The following is a 19,989-nucleotide window of genomic DNA, read 5'->3' as shown; positions in this document are numbered from 1 at the left end:
CCCTGCGCCCCACTCAGCTGCTGCAGAGAAGTTGCTTAGCCACCTGGGGCTGCAGGGTGAGCTCTTAGTTGGGGGGGGTCATTCTGAAATCAGGGGCCCCTCCTGAGAAGGGTGCAGATTGGGGAATGTGGGGAGCTGTGCATGCAGCCTCAAAACCGGGGCTTGAGATGACTCACCCGGGCCTATTTATGACCCTGCGCCCTTTCTCGGTCTGATTGGGCTTGCGGGCTGAGCCCCTTCCTTCAGGGCGCCTGTAAGTAGTCGGCCAGGCCTGCTGCCTCTGGCCTCATCTGGGGCTCTGCACCTCCAGTGACACTGGGGCCCCTTGAGGCCACAGAAGTTCCCCCCAACTGCCCCCTTCAAGGGCTTCCCAGCAGTTCTACCCTGGGCCAGCTCCTGCCTCTCCTCCCCTCCTGCTTGAATGCTCCCTCCTTGGGAAATCTCTCTGAACAGCTCAGCCCAGCCCAGCCCGGTCTGTTTCGGGGATTGTTCTGCCGCCCCTTACAGTCCCGGCTGGGGTTAACGGACTACCCCATCCTCCCCGCTCAGTTGAAAGCCACATCTTCCTTCTGGTTTCTCAGTCCTGTGAAAGCCTCACCTCACCTCACAGGACCGGGGGAGGGGGGTTGAGGGGAGGTGATTGTTGGAACTTCAACAGGCAGCCCCTCCTCTCCCTCCTCTCTCCTCTTGGTCCACCCCTCCACTTCTCCCCTGAGAAGTTGGTCTCCTCCCTCATCTGTCCCCCTTTATCTCCCCTTACACCCTGAAGTCTGTTTCTAGGAAGTAGCCAGAGTGAACCCAGAAAGGCCCAAGTCAGATGCTGCTCCTCTGCTCCAAGTCCCTGAGTGGCTCCCATCTCTCTTGGGGTAACAGTCAAAGGCCCTGTCACAACGCAAGCCCTGCAGGACTGCCATTTCTTCCCTTGTACCCCTCCAGCCCCTGCCAGCTGTCTCTCTCTCACTCTCTCTCTCTCTCTCTCTCTCTCTCTCGGCTTCAGGGTTATCACTGAGGCTCAGTGCCAGCACTACCAAGCCACTGCTCCTGGAGACCATTTACCCATTTTATTGAACAAGACAGAAAGAAAAATGAGAGAGAAGGGAGAGACAGAGCTGGAGAAGGGGGTCAGGGTTAAGCTCACATAGTACAAAGCTCAAGGACCCATGCAAGGATCCTGGTTCGAGCCCCGGGCTCCCCATCTGCAGGGGGGTCGCTTCGCAAGTGGTGAAGCAGGTCTGCAGGTGTCTATCTTTCTTTCTCCCTCTCTATTTTCCCTTCCTCTCTCAATTTCTCTCTGTCCTATCCAATAGAAATGGAAACAAACAACCAACAACAACAACAACAAAACCCTGCTGCCAGGTGGATTTGTAGTGCAGATTCCAAGTCCCAGTGATAATCCTGGAGGTGGGGGAGAGAGAGAGAGATACATGCAGCCCTGTGACACTACTTGTGAAGCATCCCCCCACCCTGCAGGTGGGGAGCCGGGGGCTTGAACCCAGATCCTTATGCTTTGTACTATATGTGCTTAACTTGGTGCACCACCAGCCGCCCAGCCCCAGCTGATTCTCTCTCTTGAACAAACTCCCTTCTGCCGGCTCAGTCCTCTGAGGGCCTTTGCACCATTCACCATTCTGTGCCACCTCCGCTGTCTGCCCAGTGTTCCCTCTCTCCAGGTCTTTCTCTGTGAGACCATTCTCCTCCTCCTCCTTTTTTCTTAGACAGAGGCAGAAAGAAAGCAAGTGAAAGGGAGTCGGCTGTAGCGCAGCGGGTTAAGCGCAGGTGGCGCAAAGCACAAGGACCGGCATAAGAATCCCGGTTCGAACCTCGGCTCCCCACCTGCAGGGGAGTCCCTTTACAGGCGGTGAAGCAGGTCTGCAGGTGTTTATCTTTCTCTCCTTCTCTCTGTCTTCCCCTCCTCTCTCCATTTCTCTCTGTCCTATCCAACAACGACAACAACAATAATAACTACAACAATAAAACAACAAGGGCAACAAAAGGGAATAAATAAATAAAATAAATAAAAAAAAAAAGAAAGCAAGTGAAAGAGACCACAGCAATGGAATTTCTTTCAGTGAGCAGGTGGTCAGGCTTGAGCCTAGGCCATACCTGGTGAAGCAGTGCACTGACTGAAATAACTATTTTACGGGTTCTATGAGGCAGTTCTTTTTTATTTTATTTAATTAATTAATTTATATTTTAATATTCTTTATTTTAATATTTATTTTCCCTTTTGTTGCCCTTGTTTTTTTATAGTTTTTTTGATATTTATTTTCCCTTCTGTTGCCCTTGTTTTTTTGTTGTTGTTATAGTTATTGTTGTTATTGATGTTGTTGTTGTTACCGCTCGGCTCCTGTTGTGCTTGTTTTATTGTTATTGTTATTATTGTTGTTAATGTAGTTGTTGTTGGATAGGACAGAGAGAAATGGAGAGAGGAGGGGAAGACAGAGAGGGGGAGAGAAAGATAGACATCTGCACACCTGCTTCACTGCCTGTGAAGCGACTCACTACAGGTGGGGAGCTGCTTGAACCGGGATCCTCACATCGGTCCTTGCGATTTGCACCACCTGCACGCTACCGCCCAACTCCCTCTTTTTTTTTTTTTCTAATCTTTATTTATTTATTGGATAGAGACAGCCAGAAATTGAGAGGGAAGGGGGTGATAGGAAGTGAGAGAAACAGAGAGACACCTGCAGCCCTGCTTCACCACTTGCAAAGCTTTCCTTTTGTAGGTGGGAGCCAGGGCCTCAAACCCGAGTTCTTGAGCACTGTAACATGTACACTCAACCAGGTGTGCCACCACCCGGCCCCCAGACACACTTTCTTATCCTTACCAAGTTCCCCCAGCCAACTGAGCACCAGTGCTTCTGGTCGTGGCCGGGACGCTGTTCAGAGCATTTGAGCCAGACTGCTGAGGAGGGAGGCCGATCCTCCCGTGTGAAGGTACAAGCAGTGTTCAAAAAGGCCCCCAGCTCCCTGACTTTCCTCCAGCCCTGGCTCCCTGCCTGCCTGCCTTGCCAAACTCCTGAACTCTGAGGTGGAGCCTTTGCCTCTCCTCATGGAAGGCCCAGAGGAGGCAGCGGCTCTGAGGCAACAGCTAAGCTCAATCAAACAGCTGGTGGCTAGGGCTCTGGCTGGTGGTTGGAGCCTTGGGACTTGGGAGCTGTTTTGATACAAACTTGCAGCATGGTTCTCATCCCAGCAGCTTCTGGAGGTAGACAGGACAGTTGGCTGGGGAGAGGAGGGGCCCCCTCAACTCTCCCTTTCCCTCCGGGCTACCTGCCCATGCAGACCAGCTGCTGCTTAGCAGACCCACTTTTTTTTTTCTTTTTTAATTGCCTCTAAAGTTATCGCTGGGGCTAAGTGCCTGCACTACAAATCCGAAACTCCTGGTGCCCATTTCTTTCTTTCTTTCGTTTCTCTTTCTACTTTCTTTTTATTTAACAGAAGAGAGAGAGAGAGAGAGAGAGAGACCTCAGAGGGGTTTTCTGAGTCCCCATGTCCCCTCAGGCTGCCACCCTGTTCTGGGTGCAGTCACACCACCATTGACAGGCAGGTCTGTTCCAGGAGCTGGGCTTCTCCTCAGAGGGAGAGCTTGTGGGGCAGGGCCCAGGGGTCCTGGCTGTCTCCAGAAAATGGGTTGGCTTCATGCAACATTGGGAAGTGGAATTTAGAGAGGGAGAGAGACAGACACCAACAGCCAGCCCTGCCTCACCACTTGCAAAGCTTTTGCCCTGCAGGTGGGAACTGAGGGATCAAATCTGGTTCCTTCTGCATTGTAACATGTGGATTCAACTAGGTATACCACCACCCAGCCCCCACCTTTTTTTTTTTTTTTTTTTTTTTTTACAAAATTATGAGATAACAGGGAAATGATTCTGCACTATTCCTACCAACAGAGTTCTGTGTCCCCAATCCCTCCATTAGAAACTGCAGTAGTTCTCCCAAGGTCACAGATATGGGTTGACTATTATTTCTATAACTGTCTATATTTTTATATATTTGCCCATTTTTTTCCCAACAGCCCTGCCTTCTCTTACTTTCTTTTTTAGAAAATATTTATTTATATTTATTTTTCCCTTTTTGTTGCCCTTGTTTTCTATTGTAGTTATTATTATTGTCGATGTCATTGTTGTTAGATAGGACAGAGGGAAATGGAGAAAGGAGGAGAAGACAGAGAGGGGGAGAGAATGATAGACACCTGCAGACCTGCTTCACCGCCTGTGAAGCGGCTCCCCTGCAGGTGGGGAGCCGGAGGCTCAAACCGGGATCCTTACGCTGGTCCTTGTTCTTTGCGCCACCTGTGCTTAACCCGCTGCACTACTGCCGACTCCCCTTCTCTTCCTTTCTAAGTCACACCTATGCCTGTCCTTTCTTTTTCCCTTTTCTCTCTTTGTGTCCTGATAGAGTTGGAGTTCAGAGCCCTCTGGTCATCTTCCCCTAAGATTTACCCCTCTAGGAGAATGGGCCAGAATTCTTTTTGGGGTGCAGAAGGTTGGAGTTCTGGTTTGTGTGATTTCTTCTCCGCTGAACATGGGTGTTGGCAGGTGTATCCACACCCCCATCATTCTACATCTCCCTAGATCCTGACTGTGTTGCAAGTTCTCACTGTGGGTACAGACTTCCTGCCCTGGGGGTTCTTTTCCTCTTGAGAAGTCATCAGACTGGGGCCCTGATTTCCTCCTCTGGAAAGCAGTGTGGCTTCATGGGGTTGAGGGACTCTGAGGTGTGGCGCTTTCTTTCCGAATGGGACCCCCACGCCCAGCTGCCCTCCCTGAATCTGGGGCCTCCTTGCATGGTCAGGCACATGGAGACACAACCTCTTTATCCAGGCCTCTTGATTTGCTGTCACCACAATCCGTTGCTTCTGTCTCCTTCTTAGACCAAAGCTTCTGAGTCCATGATTAATACTGGACAAAGTTTGGTTTCCTGAAAGTCTAAATGACTCAGCCCCACTCACAACGGCCTTGCTGAGCAGGGAAGTCTGCAGGGTGCATGGGGGGCTGTGTGACAGGGACTCCATGAACCTCTAGAGAGCTGAGGTTCAGAGGGGTCTCCCCACTCTGTTGTGCACATCTCTTCCTCTCTGTGGTCTCAGCTTCCCCTTCTGTCTCTGGGGAAGGTGCAGGAAAGACCTGAGATTGCACAGTTCCTCTCTGGCTCCAAACACCAGGAGCTCAGGAGGCTGAAGACCAGCTGACTGGTCTAGAGACTGGGATGTCATGAAGGAGCCCATGATGGACAGATTTCCTCCTGGAGCTCAGACCCTGAGGGAGGACTGGACTCCCAAGGAAGCTGGAAAGGTCTCCCAGGCTTCCTTTGCTGGAAGCACCATCTTCCCAGTGACAGGTGAGGGCACTGAGGCTCAGAGAGGGGAGAGAGCTGGCTCACATTGGTTTGGAATTTCTTTTTCTCTTTAAAGAACTTTAAAAGAAACTTATTTATTTATTAATTAGTGAGAGAGTGAGGGAGAGAGGGAGAGAGAGCAAGAGTGAGACAGAGAGAGAAAGTGAGGGAGACAGTGAGATTGAGGGAGGGAGGGAGAGAGAGAGAGAGAGAGAGAGAGAGAGAGAGAGCGAGAGAGCCAGACATCACTCTGGCACATGTGATGCCAGGGGTAAAAATCAGTACCCCGGGAGTCAGGTGGTAGCGCAGCAGGTTAAGTGCATGTGGCACAAAGCGCAAGGATCCCAGTTCAAGCCCCCACCTCCCCACCTGCAAGGGAGTCACTTCACAAGCGATGAAGCAGGTCTGCAGGTGTCTGTCTTTCTCTCCCCCTCTTTGTCTTCCCCTCCTCTCTCCATTTCTCTCTGTCCTATCCAACAACAATGATATCAATAACAACAACAATAAAACATCAAGGGCAACAAAAGGGAATAAATAAATAAATATTTTAAAAAAACACCTCAGTACCTCATGCTTGAGAGCTTAATGCTTTATCCACTGCACCACCTCCCAGACCATAGTAGTTTCTTTTATTTTTATTTTTTATTAGTGATTTAATATTGATTTACATAATCAGAAGATAATAGGTAAGACATTAATCCTCCAATAAAGGAAAAAATAAGATAGTAGGCATTTGGGTACAACAAATGACACTCAGTGCTTTAACAACTGGGAGAAAATTTGAGCTTGTCAGATAGAGAAGGGACTATAAACTGGATAAGGAGGGCTGGAGTAGATAGCATACTGGTAATGCAAGGAGACTGTCATGTCTGAGGCTCCATAGTCCAGGTTCAGTCCCCCACACCATCATAAACCAGAGCTGAGCAGTGCAAAATACAAATTAAAGTAAAAAAAAAAAAAAAAAACTGGATAAGGGCAAGAGATTGGCTCACCTAATGATGGCCGCTGCAGTACCACCCTATCTTTGGATTCCCCCATGGATCCTATAGGCCTAGACCAACAAATCAGTCTCTCTCTCTCTCTCACCAGTTTACTGCTCAGTTCTGGCTTTTGGTGGTGTGGGTGCTTGAACCTGGGATTTGGAGACTCAGGCATGATTCTCTTTGCAGAATGATGCCCCAGATCCCTCTTTCTATTGTCATTGGTCACTTCCATCAGGACCATCATCATGGGCCCCTTTCCAGGCCTCTCAGGGTCTTGCCCTCACTGTGGATTAGCAGTGGTGAGATCTGGCCCCCCTCTCTGAAGGGAGGCTGGTCATCCTACTCTGCCACCGGTTCTGAAGTGAGTGCAGCCTAGAATGTTCCCAGCTATGACCATGGACTGTGAGCGCAGACCTACAGGGACTCAGAGGGCACACAGGCTCCTGTGTTAAATGTGAATGAATGTGGGTCCCAGGTCAGATCAATGTGGTAATCAGCTAATTGCATTTATATATTTTCTTCAAGTTTAGGAGCTGCTCTCTGCCTTAATCCAGCTTTCTAGCCCTACTCTCAACCCTGAGACCATCTTCCCAGACAATATTTCTAGTCTACCTGCACGTTAACTATTAAGCTCAAGGAATGATTGCCAAAAACAATGGGCCCTTATACTAAAATAAGCTTCCTAGTTTCTGTCCACCCTAAGGTCTCTATCATCATCTCCTCTATTCCTACATTTTGGTTCCTTTTCATTAATCAATTTTTTCTGCTTTATATCTTACCACCATTCAGCCACCAAGTTGCAGATGCTACCATGACGCCATCCTGACTTCCCTGGGCAGCTGATCTTACCAGTGTATCCTGGTATCTCCCCTCCCTAGAGCCCTGCCTCACTAGGGAAAGATAGAAACAGGCTGCCAGTGTCCATGTTGACAGAGAAGCAATTACAGAAGCCAGAACTCCCACCTTCTGCACCCCATAAAGAATTTGGGTATTCAGGTCCTCATTCCCAGAGGTGTAAAGGGAAGGTGACCAGGGAGCTCTGAATCCCAGTTCCACCAGGACCCAAAGCATTTGTCACCAGGAGGCTTATTCTCCTACCATCACAGAGAGGGGAGCACATCTGGAGAACACCAGAGGGAACCGGGCACTGTTTCTCTTATAAGAGAGAAGAAGGGAGTTGAACTGTAGCGCATAGGGTTAAGCGCAGGTGGCACAAAGCACAAGGACCAGCATAAGGATCCCGGTTTGAGCCCCCTGCTCCCCACCTACAGGGGAGTCACTTCACAGGCGGTGAAGCAGGTCTACAGGTGTCTGTCTTTCTCTCCCCCCGTCTCCCCCTCCTCTCTCCATTTCTTTCTGTCCTATCGAACAATAAAGACATCAATGACAACAACAGTAATAACTACAATAGTAAAAAAAAAAAGAGAGAGAGACATAGAGAGAAGAAGAAGAAGAAGAAGACGAAGAAGAAGAAGAAGAAGAAGAAGAAGAAGAAGAAGAAGAAGAAGAAGAAGAAGTAGGTGTAGGTGGGACTTAGGAAGGAAGAGAACAGGCAGGACCACGGAAAATCAGGAATAGGTGCGGAGACAGCATAACGGTTATGTAACAAGATTCTACTGTCCAAGGCTCCATATTCCCAGGTTTAGTTCCCTACACCATCATAAGCCAGAGCTGAGCAGTGCTCTAGTAAAAAAAAAATAGTGATGTATGAAAGGCAGGAAAAAATGGGCAAAAGACATAGATACATAGACATACAGATAGCTACAGATATAAAGTCTGCCCATATCTGTGGCCATGGAAGAACTACTGCAGTTTATTTTATTTTATTTTATTTTATTTTATTATTTTACTTTATTTTATTTTATCTCCAGGGCCATTGCTGGGCTCAGTGCCTGCACCATGAATGCACTGCTCCTGGAGGCCACATTTCCCCCCTTTTGTTGCCCTTGTTGTTGTAGCCCTGCTGTGGCTATCACCGTTGTTGCTGATATCATTCATTGTTGGATAAGACAGAGAGAAATGGAGGAGGGGAAGACAGAGAGTGGGAGAGAAAGATAGACACCCGCAGACCTGCTTCACCGCCTGTGAAGCGACTCCCCTGCAGCTGGAGAGCTGGGGGCTTGAACCAGGATCCCCACGCCCCGGTCCTTGCACTTTGCACCACGTGCGCCCAACCCGCTGCACTACCACCCAGTCCCATGCAGTTTATTTTTTAAAAAATATTTTTATTTGCTTATTATTAGATAGAGACAGAGAGAAATTGAGAGAGGAGGGGGAGATAGAGAGGGAAAGAGACAGAGAGACACCTGTAGCCCTGTTTCACCACTCATGAAGCTTTCCCCTTGCAGGTGGGGACCAGGGGCTTGAACCTGGTTCCTTGTACACTGTAGTGTGAGCACTTAACCAGGTGTGCCACTGTCTGGCTCTACTATTGCAGTTTCCAGTGGAGGGGATGAGGACACATGTACCCAGTGCCCAAGGCCCTAGCCTGCATCTTGTATGTGGAATGCTGTTAGAAAGCACACTGTCTGAAATGGAACTAGGTCATCCCATCTGTTAGGAAAGATCTCACCAGGTTAAAGGGGTCAGGAGATTGACATCTCGGGCTTGGTGTCTCTGGAGACAATCCGCAGCACAAAGGCAGTAGCAGCCTGACTCAGCCTGGTGGCACTGGTTACGTTGACTCACCTGAGACCACGAGAGGTAGGAGGGATGACAGGGGAAGGCATCGGGACAAGAGACACTCTGAAACACAAGCAAAAGTCCCAGAGGTTCCAGAATGAGGAAAAATACAAATTTTAAAGAGGATGGGAAAGGTTCCTCGTAGACATAGAAAGAGTTTAAGATGGCAGTAGTTAATTATTATCATGGCCAAGTTAGTTGGGGGTTTGTTTTTCTTTGAAAACCCAATGGTTGGCCCTTACTTACTCTGAGCCTTAGACGCCGCTCACCTGTGAAGTGGGGATATTGATGATGCCTTGAAATATTTCTGTCTGACCCAGGGTGTATTGTGTGTGTGTGTGTGTGTGTGTGTGTGTGTGTGTGTGTGTACGCTGCCAGGGGCTCACCCAGGTGGATGGGAACCTCCAGTGCCCATTCTTGGCTCTGAGAAGTGAACTTCATGCCTCAGGCCTCAGTGACCACTGTTCAGCAGCCTCTGAGGGACCAGAGCTGTCCCCAGGATCCAGGTTCCAAGGAAAAGCTTCTGGGGGCTTGAGCTGGAGGCAGCCTGACATCCGGGGCTCTCTAGGGGGTCCAGGGCATAGTCCGGGAGGTGGCCCAGTGGATAAACCATTGGATTGTCAAGTGTGAGGTCCTGAGTTCAATCCCTGGCAGCACATGTACCAGAGTGATGTCTGGTTCTGTCTCTCCTCCTATTTTTCTCATTAATTAATAAAGAAATACAGAGAGAGAGAGAGAGAGTCCAGGGCTCCCAGGAAAGGTATTCAGAAAAGTAGCTGGGTCCAGAGGAGTGGAAAAGTGCAGAAAGGCTCAGCCTCCTGCCTGCTGCTGCCACCAGCAGAAAGGCTCAGCAGAGGGTATTTTAAGGCCCTCTGGGGGCTGGGGTTCCCAGCTGTTGGGGAAATCCCTGAATTTTCTGAGCTAAGTCAGTAGCTGGGTGTCTTGCTCAGCATTACTTTTGATGGTTCCCTTCAAAGGGCTTCCTGCTGTAGGCCCTGGGGCCCCTTCCCTGAGGTGAGATGGTGGCTGCAGGCCTTCCAACCTCTGGCAGGCTGGGGATGGGGCTTCACAGCTGGCTCTGAGAGAGGCAGCGAGCCCTCCTGAGGTCTCACATCAAGGCCACTGCAAGGCCTTGCAGCAGCCCAGGGACTTCCCCTCTGGCTCTTCTAAGCACTTTCACATGTTCTGGGGGTTCTGGATGGCTCCAGGTCTGCAGAAGAGGCCTAGCTGGTTCTATCCTCAGAGTCCCAGGAGCGAGTATCCAATGCCATCCCAATCCCTGCTCCTCTCTCCTCTCCCCTCCTCTCCCCTCGCCAGAATCCCTCATTCTGGGATTCCCAGCTATGTGCCTGGCACTGTCTGGGGCCCCAAGAGTGCCCTCTTTCTGGGGCCCATCTTGCCGCCCAGGGCAGCTGAAGTCATGAGCCAGTCATTAGTCACGCCATAGCGAGATCAGTTCTAGAATCGAGGCACAAGAAGCAACAGAACCCGGCCTTCTGACTGGAAATCAGGAGGAGGAGGGGAGGCTACAGTGCCAGGAAAGTGGAGGAGGGAGCCCGCTGGGAAGCAAACAGGACTCTCTGTGCAGATCAACAGGGACAGGAGGTTTGAGGGGAGGGGAGGGGAGAAGCTGACAGTGACACCAGAGAAGTAGGTTCCCGTCACTGGGAAAGGCCTTGAGGATCACTGGATTGGGGACCCCTGGTCTAGGGGCTCCACCGTCCAGTGCCTGGATGGCTGACCTGCAGAAGGAAGGGACGCAAGCTCATTACGGGGTTCCCCTGAGGACTCAAGCAACCAAAGCTTGAAAAGTCTTTTATTAAACTTTATTTTATTTAGTAGAACACAGAGAAATTGAGAGAGAGAGAGAGAGAGAGAGAGAGAGAGAGGCACCTGCAGCCCTGCTTCACCACTCGTGAAGATTTCCCCTGCAGGTGGGGACCAGGGGCTTGAACTTGAGTCCTTGTGCATGGTAATACATGGTTTTAAAAAATATTTAAAAATATTTATTCCCTTTCGTTGCCCTTGTTTTATTATTGTAGTTATTATTGTTGTTGGATAGGAGAGAGAAAAATGGAGAGAGGAGGGGAAGACAGAGAGGGGGAAAGATAGACACCTGCAGACCTGCTTCACTGCCTGTGAAGAGACTCCCCTGTAGGTGGGGAGCCGGGGGCTCAAACTGGGATCCTTACACTGGTCTTAGCACCACCTGCACTTAACCCGCTGCGCTACCGCCTGACTCCCGGTAGTACATGGATTTAACAAGCTCTTATAGCAATGAAAGCAGCAGTCAGACTGTTAGTATATTACAGCATGAGTGAAGTAACACAAGAGTCATACATAGACAAGACATCTTTGGGTAAGGAAACTCTCCTCCCTGCCCTGTGTTGAAGGGTTCCATGCAGAATGGTGGTTGCGGAAGAGCAGCGTTAGAAAGCTCTTGGAGGGGGCAGAGGGATAGCATAATGGTTCTATAAAGAGACTTTCATGCCTGAGGCTCCAAAGTCCCAGGTTCAATCCTCCTCACCACCATCAGTCAGGGCTTGATAAAAGGGCTCTGATAAAAGAAAGCTCATGGAGGAGAATGACAAGGAGAGATGAAAGTTGCATGGGGAGCAGTGCAAATAATGTTTCCCTTCTTTTCTCTCTTCTTTTTTCCTTTCTTTTCTCCTCCTCCTCCTCTTCTTCTTCCTGCTATCAGGGTTATTACTAGAGCTTGGTGGCCTACAAGACTACCACTTCCAGCAGTCTCTCTCTCTCTTTTTTTTTCCTTTTCTTTATTGTTCTTTTTTTTTTTTTTTTTAGAGATGATAGACAGGAAAAGAGAGAGAGAGAGAGACAGAGAAAGAGAGATGCCAACAGCACTGCTCTGCCTCTCATGAAGCTTCCCCCTTACAGGTGGGGACTGGGGACTGGGACCCGGGACCTAGTGCGTGGTAACATCTATGCTCTACCGTATGAGCCCCCTTCTGGTCCCTATAATTAGTGTTTTTTGGTGAGTATTTAGCATTCTGTCAAATGGCCTCACCCCAATTTACTTAATCATTCCTATTTGCTGGGGTTCTTAGGGTATTTCTAAAGTTTGTAAAGTGTGTTTGGGCAGGGGTAGATAGCATAATGGTTCTTCAGAGACTCTCATGCCCAAGGCTCCAAAGTCCCAGGTTCAATCCCACACACCACTATAAACCAGAGATAGTTAAAAGAGAGAGAGAGAGAGAGAGGCAGAGAGACAGAGAGAATAAAGAGTGTTTTAGGAAACATAACTTACACTTACTCACGGTTTTCTTTTCCAGTTGAACTATTTCTCTGGTAGGGTAAAATCACTGAGCCACAAGTTGTAAATATTTGGGGAGTTCTGCTGTTAAGAATGACCATGCTGCTTCTGAAAAAGACTGTCAGATTTCCCAGCAGCAGATGAAGGCGTATTCTGGTTTCACCACAAGGGCAGGGTTGAATTTCACTAAAGTCGTTACTATAAAGAAAATAACCTGGGAGCCAGGAAGATAGTTTAGCTTGTTAGGGCATAGAACATGTTTTTTTTTTTTTTTTAAAATATTTTATTACTTTATTTTATTTTTTTTAAAGGAAAGCTTTATATATATTCCATTTTGTTGCCCTAGTTGTTTTATTGTTGTCGTCATTGTTGGATAGGACAGAGAGAAATGGAGAGAGGAGGATAAGACAGAGAGGGAGAGAGAAACATAGTCACCTGCAGACCTGCTTCACCACTTGTGAAGCGACTCCCCTGTAGGTGGGGAGCAGGGGGCTCGAACTGGGATCCTTATGCCGGTCTTTACGTGCACTTAACCCGCTGTGTTACCGCCTGACTCCCTATTACTTTATTTTAATGAGAGAGAGATACAGAGAACAGAGAAAGAGAGTTAGAGAGACAGAAACCAGAGCACTGCTCAGTTCTGGCTTGTGGTGGGGCTGGGGATTGAACCTGAGATCTCAAAGCCTCAGGCATGAGGGTCTTCTGCTTATGCTATCTCCCTAGCCCAGGAAATTTTTAAAATATGTTTATTTATTTATTTATTTATTTATATTTGGTAGGAGAAACTGAGAGGGGAGGGGAAAATTAAAGAGTGAAAGAGACAGATACTTGCAGCCTTGCTTCACTGTTTTTGAAGCTTCCCTCCTGCAGGTGAGGACAGGGCCTTGAACCCAGGTCCTTGCACATGGTAACTTGTGTGCTCAGCCCAGTGCACACTGCCCAGTCCCAGAGCATAAACTCCTGTGGCTGAAGTCCTAGAGGTGGCAGGCTCATTCTCCGGCACTACCTAGAGCTTAGCAGTGCTCTGGTCTCTCTTCCTCTCTCTTCTCATTCTCTTTCACTCTTATTCGATATATTTAAAATTATTTTTATTTATTGGATAGAAACAGCCAGAAATTGAGAGGGTAAGAGTCCCCCCCACCCCGTAAGGGGGAATCAGGGCCTTGAACCTGGGTCCTTGTACACTGGGCACATGTACTCAACCAGGTGCACCACCTCTCACTCAGCCCCTTAGTTGATTTTTTTTTAAGAAGGAAAAAGCCATGATGAGTGAATATATTTATTTGGATTTCTTCAATTGCTATGGAAGAGAAGCTTCTTAAAAAAATTTAAAATATATATTTATTTATTTATTCTCTTTTGTTGCCTTTGTTGTTTTATTGTTGTAGTTATTGTTGTTATTGATATCATTGTTGTTGGATAAGACAGAGAGAAATGGAGACAGGAGGGGAAGACAGAGAGGGGGAGAGAAAGACAGACACACCTGCATACCTGCTTCACCACTTGTGAAGCGACTCCCCTGCAGGTGGGGACCCGGGGGCTTGAACTGGGATCCTTACACTTGTCCTTGTGCTTTGCATAACCTGCACTTTACCCACTGTGTTACAGTCTGACTCCCAAAGAGAAGCTTTTACAACTCAATTAATTTTATTTTCCTTGTGTAAGCTCTCGTGTGTGTGTGTGTGTGTGTGTGTGTGTGTGTGTGTGTGTGTGTGTGTGTAACAAGGATTTCTTTATTCAGCACACCAGTAATTTTACAGCAGGAAGTTCTAGACAGGGAAGCAAGCATCCTTAGTTGCCTTGACCTCGGTCTTGTTCTGTGAACACAATAGTGTGTGTGATTTTCATAGTCACTTAGCTAATTATTTAACATTGTCTAGGCCAACCATCTCAGAACTGGGCTTGACACATCCAAGGGAAGAGCTCGAAAGTGGGTCTCCAAGAAGGGCAGTTTATACAGGTGGAGTTCAGGCACTCAAAGAGGGGTGGACACAGGGTGATCAGCTCTGGAGACAGTAGGAAGAATTCTGACTTGAATTTTTTTCTGAGGGGCCAGGCAGTGGTGCATCTTTTTAAGTACTCACATTGCAGTGCACAAGGACCCAGGTTCAAGCCCCTGTTCCCCACCTGCAGGAGGGAAGCCTCATGAGTGGTAAAACAGGGCTGCAGGTGTCTCTCTCCCTCTCTATCTCCCCCTCATCTCTTAATTTCTCTCTGTGTCTATCTAATAATAACATGAATAATAATAATAATTATTATTATTAGATAGACATTTTGCAGGACAGACTGAGATGCAGAATCCAGAGGGTCCTTGGACCATTCTGAGCTCAGGGAAAGTAACTGGCCATCTTTTTTTAAAAAAAAATTATTTATTTTCTCTTTTGTTGCCCTTTTTTATTCCCTTTAGTTGCCCTTGTTGTTTTATTGTTGTAGTTACTATTGTTGTTGTTATTGATATCATCGTTGTTGGATAGGACAGAGAGAAATGGAGAGAAGAGGGCAAGACAGAGAGGGGGATAGAAAGATAGACACCTGCAGACCTGCTTCACTGCCTGTGAAGCGACTCCCCTGTGGGTGGGGAGTCAGGGGCTTGAATCAGGATCCTTACGGCGGTTCTTGTGCTTTGCATCACCAGTGCTTAACCTGCTGTGCTACTGCCCGACTCCCGTAACTGGCCATCTTTTACCAGAGTGTCAGAGTGTACAGGACCAGTACCTGCTACTCATCCCTGGTTTCTTTCTTTCTTTCTTCCTTTCTATTTCTTTCTTTCTTTCTTTCTTTCTTTCTTTCTTTCTTTCTTTCTTTCTTTCTTTCTCTCCTTTCTTTCTTTCTTTCTTTCTTCCTCTCTCCCTTTCTCTCTCTTTCTTCTTTCTTTCTTTCTTTCTTTCTTTCTTTCTTTCTTTCTTTCTTTCTTTCTTTTCTTGCCTCCAGGGTTATTGCTGGAGCTCAGTGTTGAATTCATTGCTCCTGGAGGCCATTATTTTTTTTTCTATTGTTGATGTGATTGTTGCACAGGACAGAGAGAAATTGAGAGAGGAGGGGAAGACAGAGAGGAGGAGAGAAAGACACCAGCAGGCCTGCTTCACCACTTGTGAAGTGACTCCCCTGCAGGTGGGGAGCCAGGGGCTCGAACCGGGATCCTTGCTCCAGTCCCTCTACTTTACACTATGTGTACTTAACCCGGTGTGTTACCACCTGACCCCCTCAGCCCTGGTTTCTATGTTTGAAAAGAAAAACAACCAGATGCCAAATGAGTAATGAACACTTGACTTATGGTGTCTGAACATGGAATGTCTGGAGCAGAGAACTCACAGGGTGGAGAAGTGCTGGGAGGAGAACCATCCAGCTGTGAGACACACTTTCATCCCAAAGAGGTTGCTGCTGTTTCTTTTAGGTGAAAGAAGGATCCTTCTCTGGTCAGGAAACCACCAGAAGGTGGAGCATCACCTGTGCATCGCTAATCGAATGCTTACTTTTTCTGTCCATCAGTCCCTCCCAGCTACCTGTCCACCTATATGTCCAGCCGCCCCCATACACCCATTCACACACCTATTCGTTCACCTACCCCCTCACTCATCCACTCATCCACGCACTCATCCATATTCCCTGTTGCTCACCCATTTGCCCACACTGTTATGCACCTATGTGCCCACCTATGCTCTCATCCATTATCCATCCATCCATCCACCCACCATTCATTCACTCACTCACTCATTCACACACTGACATATCCATCTAGCCACCCATTCATCCACCCACCTCTCCAACCCATCTACCACTCAGCCTTCCATTCCCACACTCATTCATCCACTCACCCACCCACCCACCCATTCATCCATTCATATACCCACTTAGTCCATACATCCATCATCCATCCACCCATTATCCATCCATCCATCCATCCATCCATCCATCCATCCATCCATCCATCCCTTCATCCATCCATCCATCCATCCATCCATCCATCCATCCATCCATCCATCCATCTATCCATCCCTCGTATACACCCATCCACCAGTACACACATTCACCCATCTATTTACGCCCCTCTCCCATACATTCATCATCCATCCATCTACTGATTCATTTCACGGCAAGTGTCTATGAAGGCTGGATAGCTGCTTTCCCGCCGCGGACTCTAGACTCAAACTGTCCCTTTCAAAGGCTCCTCAAGCAGGAGAGAAGCCTGGGTCAAGAGCCTCAAGGGGGGGAATGTTCTTGGAGGTGGGGAGGAACACCTCTTCTCTCCCCCACCTCCAGAACCAAGAGCTGCCTTGCTCAGCCCTCAGGGCTGCAGGGTGGAGGGGAGGGGCCAGGAGCCAACTCCCTGAAGAGAAGGCAGACCCCTCCTTTCACACGGGGCGGGACCTTCACACAGCAAAAGGGGAGGGGGGTGAGGCTGTCCTGACTCATCTTTGCACGTGTGTCCCCTCTGAGCAGCAGACCTTCCTGGAAGTCGCCCAGGGGACCTAGGCGCCTCCAGGCGAGGGAGGAAGAGCCTTAGGCTGCGGGCTGGGCGAGGAGCTTAGAAGAGGCTTGGCAACGTGCAGTGGGCCGGACGCCAGCCAGCAGGGCTGGAGGTCAGCCTGGCCAGTGTCTCCTGCCCGGTCGCGCTGCCCAGGCTGCCCGCCAGCCCGATGCACGTCCTCCCTGCAGTGTTGGGGCTGCTGCTCCTGGGGTGCCTCCGAGCCTTCCCGCAGGTAAGGAAGAACACAGCAGCCTGGCGGGGCTCCTCTTTCCCTCCGAGCCCTGAGCCCGGGGGTGGGAGGTGGAGGGGAGCTGGGGAGGACTGTGGGCACTTCTCAGGTCACCCCCTGTCTGGTTGGGGTGAGGAGAACAGGGGGGCAAGGGGGCAGGGGAGTGAAAGTGAGGCTGTATAGGTGAGAAGTGGGAGGCTGATTCATGGGGGACCTCCTCTCCCTGGTGGAACTCTGAGATCATTCATTCATTCAACTTGAACTGTGCCAGTAGGCTGCCAGCAGAGGCATTTTTTAAGTTTCTCTTTTTCTTTATCTTTATTTATTTGTTGGATAGAGAGAGCCAGAAATTGAGAGGAGGGGGGAGGTAGAGGGAGAGGAAGAGACAGAGAGACACCTGCAGCCCTGCTTCACTTGCAAGGCTTTTCCCCTGCAGGTAGGGACCAGGGGCTCGAACCAGGATCCTTGTGCATTGTAATGTGTGCTTAGCCAGGTGTGCCACTACCCAGCCCCCAGCAGAGGTGTTTGTAGGTAAAGTTCTAGATAGTCTGTATGAGACCTGACCAGGCTGGGGACCCCTTGGCCAGAAGAGGCTGGGGTTTGCGGGTTGCCCTTACTCTCTAAACTGGCCGCTGAGCTAAGCCAGGCAGAGAAGGAACATTTGGTGTGAGAAGTGACCAGCCTGACCGCCGGCTCTGCTGCCCAGCTGACCCATGGGGATTGTGTGTCCAAGGGCATGTGCTAGGTGTCTATTCTGGGGAAGAAACCTGGTGTGTGTGTCTGTGTGTGGTGTGGTGTGGTGTGGTGTGGTGTGTGTGTGTGTGTGGTGTGTGTGCATGGTGTGGTGTGTCTGTGGTGTGGTGTGGTGTGTGTGTGGTGTGTGTGTTATAGTGTGGTGTGTGTCTGTGGTGTGTTGTGATGTGGTGTGCATGTGTGTGGTGTGGTGTGTGTGTCTGTGGTGTGGTGTGTGTGTGTGTGGTGTGTGTGCATGGTGTGGTGTGTCTGTGGTGTGGTGTGGTGTGTGTGTGGTGTGTGTGTTATAGTGTGGTGTGTGTCTGTGGTGTGTTGTGATGTGGTGTGCATGTGTGTGGTGTGGTGTGTGTGTCTGTGGTGTGGTGTGTGTGTGTGTGGTGTGTGTGCATGGTGTGGTGTGTCTGTGGTGTGGTGTGGTGTGTGTGTGGTGTGTGTGTTATAGTGTGGTGTGTGTCTGTGGTGTGGTGTGATGTGGTGTGCATGTGTGTGGTGTGGTGTGTGTGTCTGTGGTGTGGTGTGGTGTAATGTGGTGTGGTGTGGTATGTATATGTGTGGTATGATGTGGTGTGTATATGTGTGGTATGGTGTGTTTGGTGTGGTGTGGTGTGATGTGTTGTGGTGTGTGTGTGGTGTGGTGTGTGTGTCTGTGGTGTGGTGTAGTGTGATGTGGTGTGATGTGTGTGTGTGGTGTGTGTGTGTCTGTGGTGTGGTATGGTATGGTGTGATGTGATGTGTTGTGGTGTGGTGTGTATGTGTGTGGTGTGGTGTGTATATGTGTGATATGGTGTATGTGTCTGTGGTGTGGTGTGATGTGATGTGGTGTGTTGTGGTGTGGTGTGTGTGTGGTGTATATGTGTGGGGTATGGTGTGGTATGGTGTGGTGTGGTGTGGTGTGTATGTGTGGTGTGATGTGATGTGGTGTGTTGTGGTATGGTGTGATGTGGTGTGGTGTGGTATATATGTGTGTGGTGTGGTGTGGTGTGTATATGTGTGGTGTGATGTGATGTGGTGTGTTATGGTATGGTGTGATGTGGTGTGGTGTATATGTGATGTGGTGTGGTGTGTGTGTGGTGCGTATGTGATGTGGTGTGTGTGTATGTGTGTGTGTGTGTGTGTGTCAGGTGTGTGTGTGTGTGTGTGTGTGTAGGGAGCTCGGATTAATCAGAACTGGTCTGCTGTCCCAGCACTGAGCAGGTGCTGACAGCCGGTGTCTGTTGAACACAGACATGAATGGCAGGAGGGAGTAGTTTGTGGAGTGGGGAGGAGGGGGAGAACAACCCCCTTTTACTTTATTTATTTATTACTATTATTATTTTTTTATATATTTTTTACTTTCAACCAGAGCACTGTTCAGCTCTGGCTAATGGTGGTGCAGGGGATTGAGACTGGGACTTTGGAGCCTCAGGCATGGGAGTCTGTTCGTATAACCATTATGCTATCTACCCTCCGCTGGACAACCCCCTTTTAATCTTGGGGCAGGGGTGGGTGAAGAAGTCCCATTCATTCCACCTTAGGACAGGGGAGGAGAGAAGTGGAGAGAGAGAGAGAGGGAGAGGGAGAGGGAGAGGGGGGAGTGTGTGTGTGTGTGTGTGTGTGTGTGTGTGTGTGGTGGAGGGGGTAAGTTGGGAAAGGGGACAGCAGATGCCTTTCTCCCAAGAGGAGGACAGGGATGGGCGGCTGCTGGCTTCATGCCAGAGCTCCCTCCCAGCCCTTTCCAGCCTCTTCTCCAAGACTTCTGCTTATACCCAAAGAAAGGGGAAGAGTTCGAAGTGCTAAGGAATTAGGGTGAGAAGGGGAACAGTGGGACAAGCTTGGTGGATTTTGCTAAGTTTGGTGACTGAAGCTCACATGCTTTCTTTCTCTGCAGTGAAACTCCTTTTGAAGGTTTAAAAAAAAAAGAACTGAGTTGCACTAGGAAGATATCGCTATATCCTTGAGGCAAATTGCATTAGGACTCTGCAGATAAACATGCATCTCTGGCCATCTCCTCTTTCTGATTCTTCTAAAGACACAACTGCCACAAGGTCATGTCCATTTTTAGGGGCCCGGGTGGAGGCGCACCTGGCTAGGCACACACCGTACGAAGTGTAAGGACCCGCACAAGAATCTGGGTTCAAGCCCCTGCTCCCCACCTGCAAGATGAAGCAGGTCTGCTGGCATGTCTCTTTCTCTCTCTCCCTCCCTGTTTTCTCCTCCCCTTTCAATTTCTCTCTGTCCTGTCCAATAAAATGGGGGAAAAAGGCCTCTAGGAGCTGTGGAT

General features: G+C 49.1%; 1 protein-coding gene across 1 annotated transcript in view; it reads left to right on the top strand.

Moving 5' to 3' along the window:
• The first annotated feature begins 16,737 nt into the window (after positions 1-16,737).
• Positions 16,738-19,989, top strand: part of TNFRSF8 (TNF receptor superfamily member 8) — an 86,851-nt gene continuing 83,599 nt past the window's right edge. Inside the window, exon 1 of the mRNA XM_060204960.1 lies at positions 16,738-16,979. Coding sequence (XP_060060943.1) covers positions 16,917-16,979 — 63 coding nt within the window. The 5' untranslated portion in view covers positions 16,738-16,916. The remainder of the gene's footprint in view (positions 16,980-19,989) is intronic.

This window comes from Erinaceus europaeus, chromosome 13, assembly GCF_950295315.1.
Source record: "Erinaceus europaeus chromosome 13, mEriEur2.1, whole genome shotgun sequence".
Taxonomy (NCBI): domain Eukaryota; kingdom Metazoa; phylum Chordata; class Mammalia; order Eulipotyphla; family Erinaceidae; genus Erinaceus; species Erinaceus europaeus.
The sequence above is the reverse complement of the archived record's forward strand: the minus strand, read 5'-3'. Positions and strand labels throughout refer to the sequence as shown.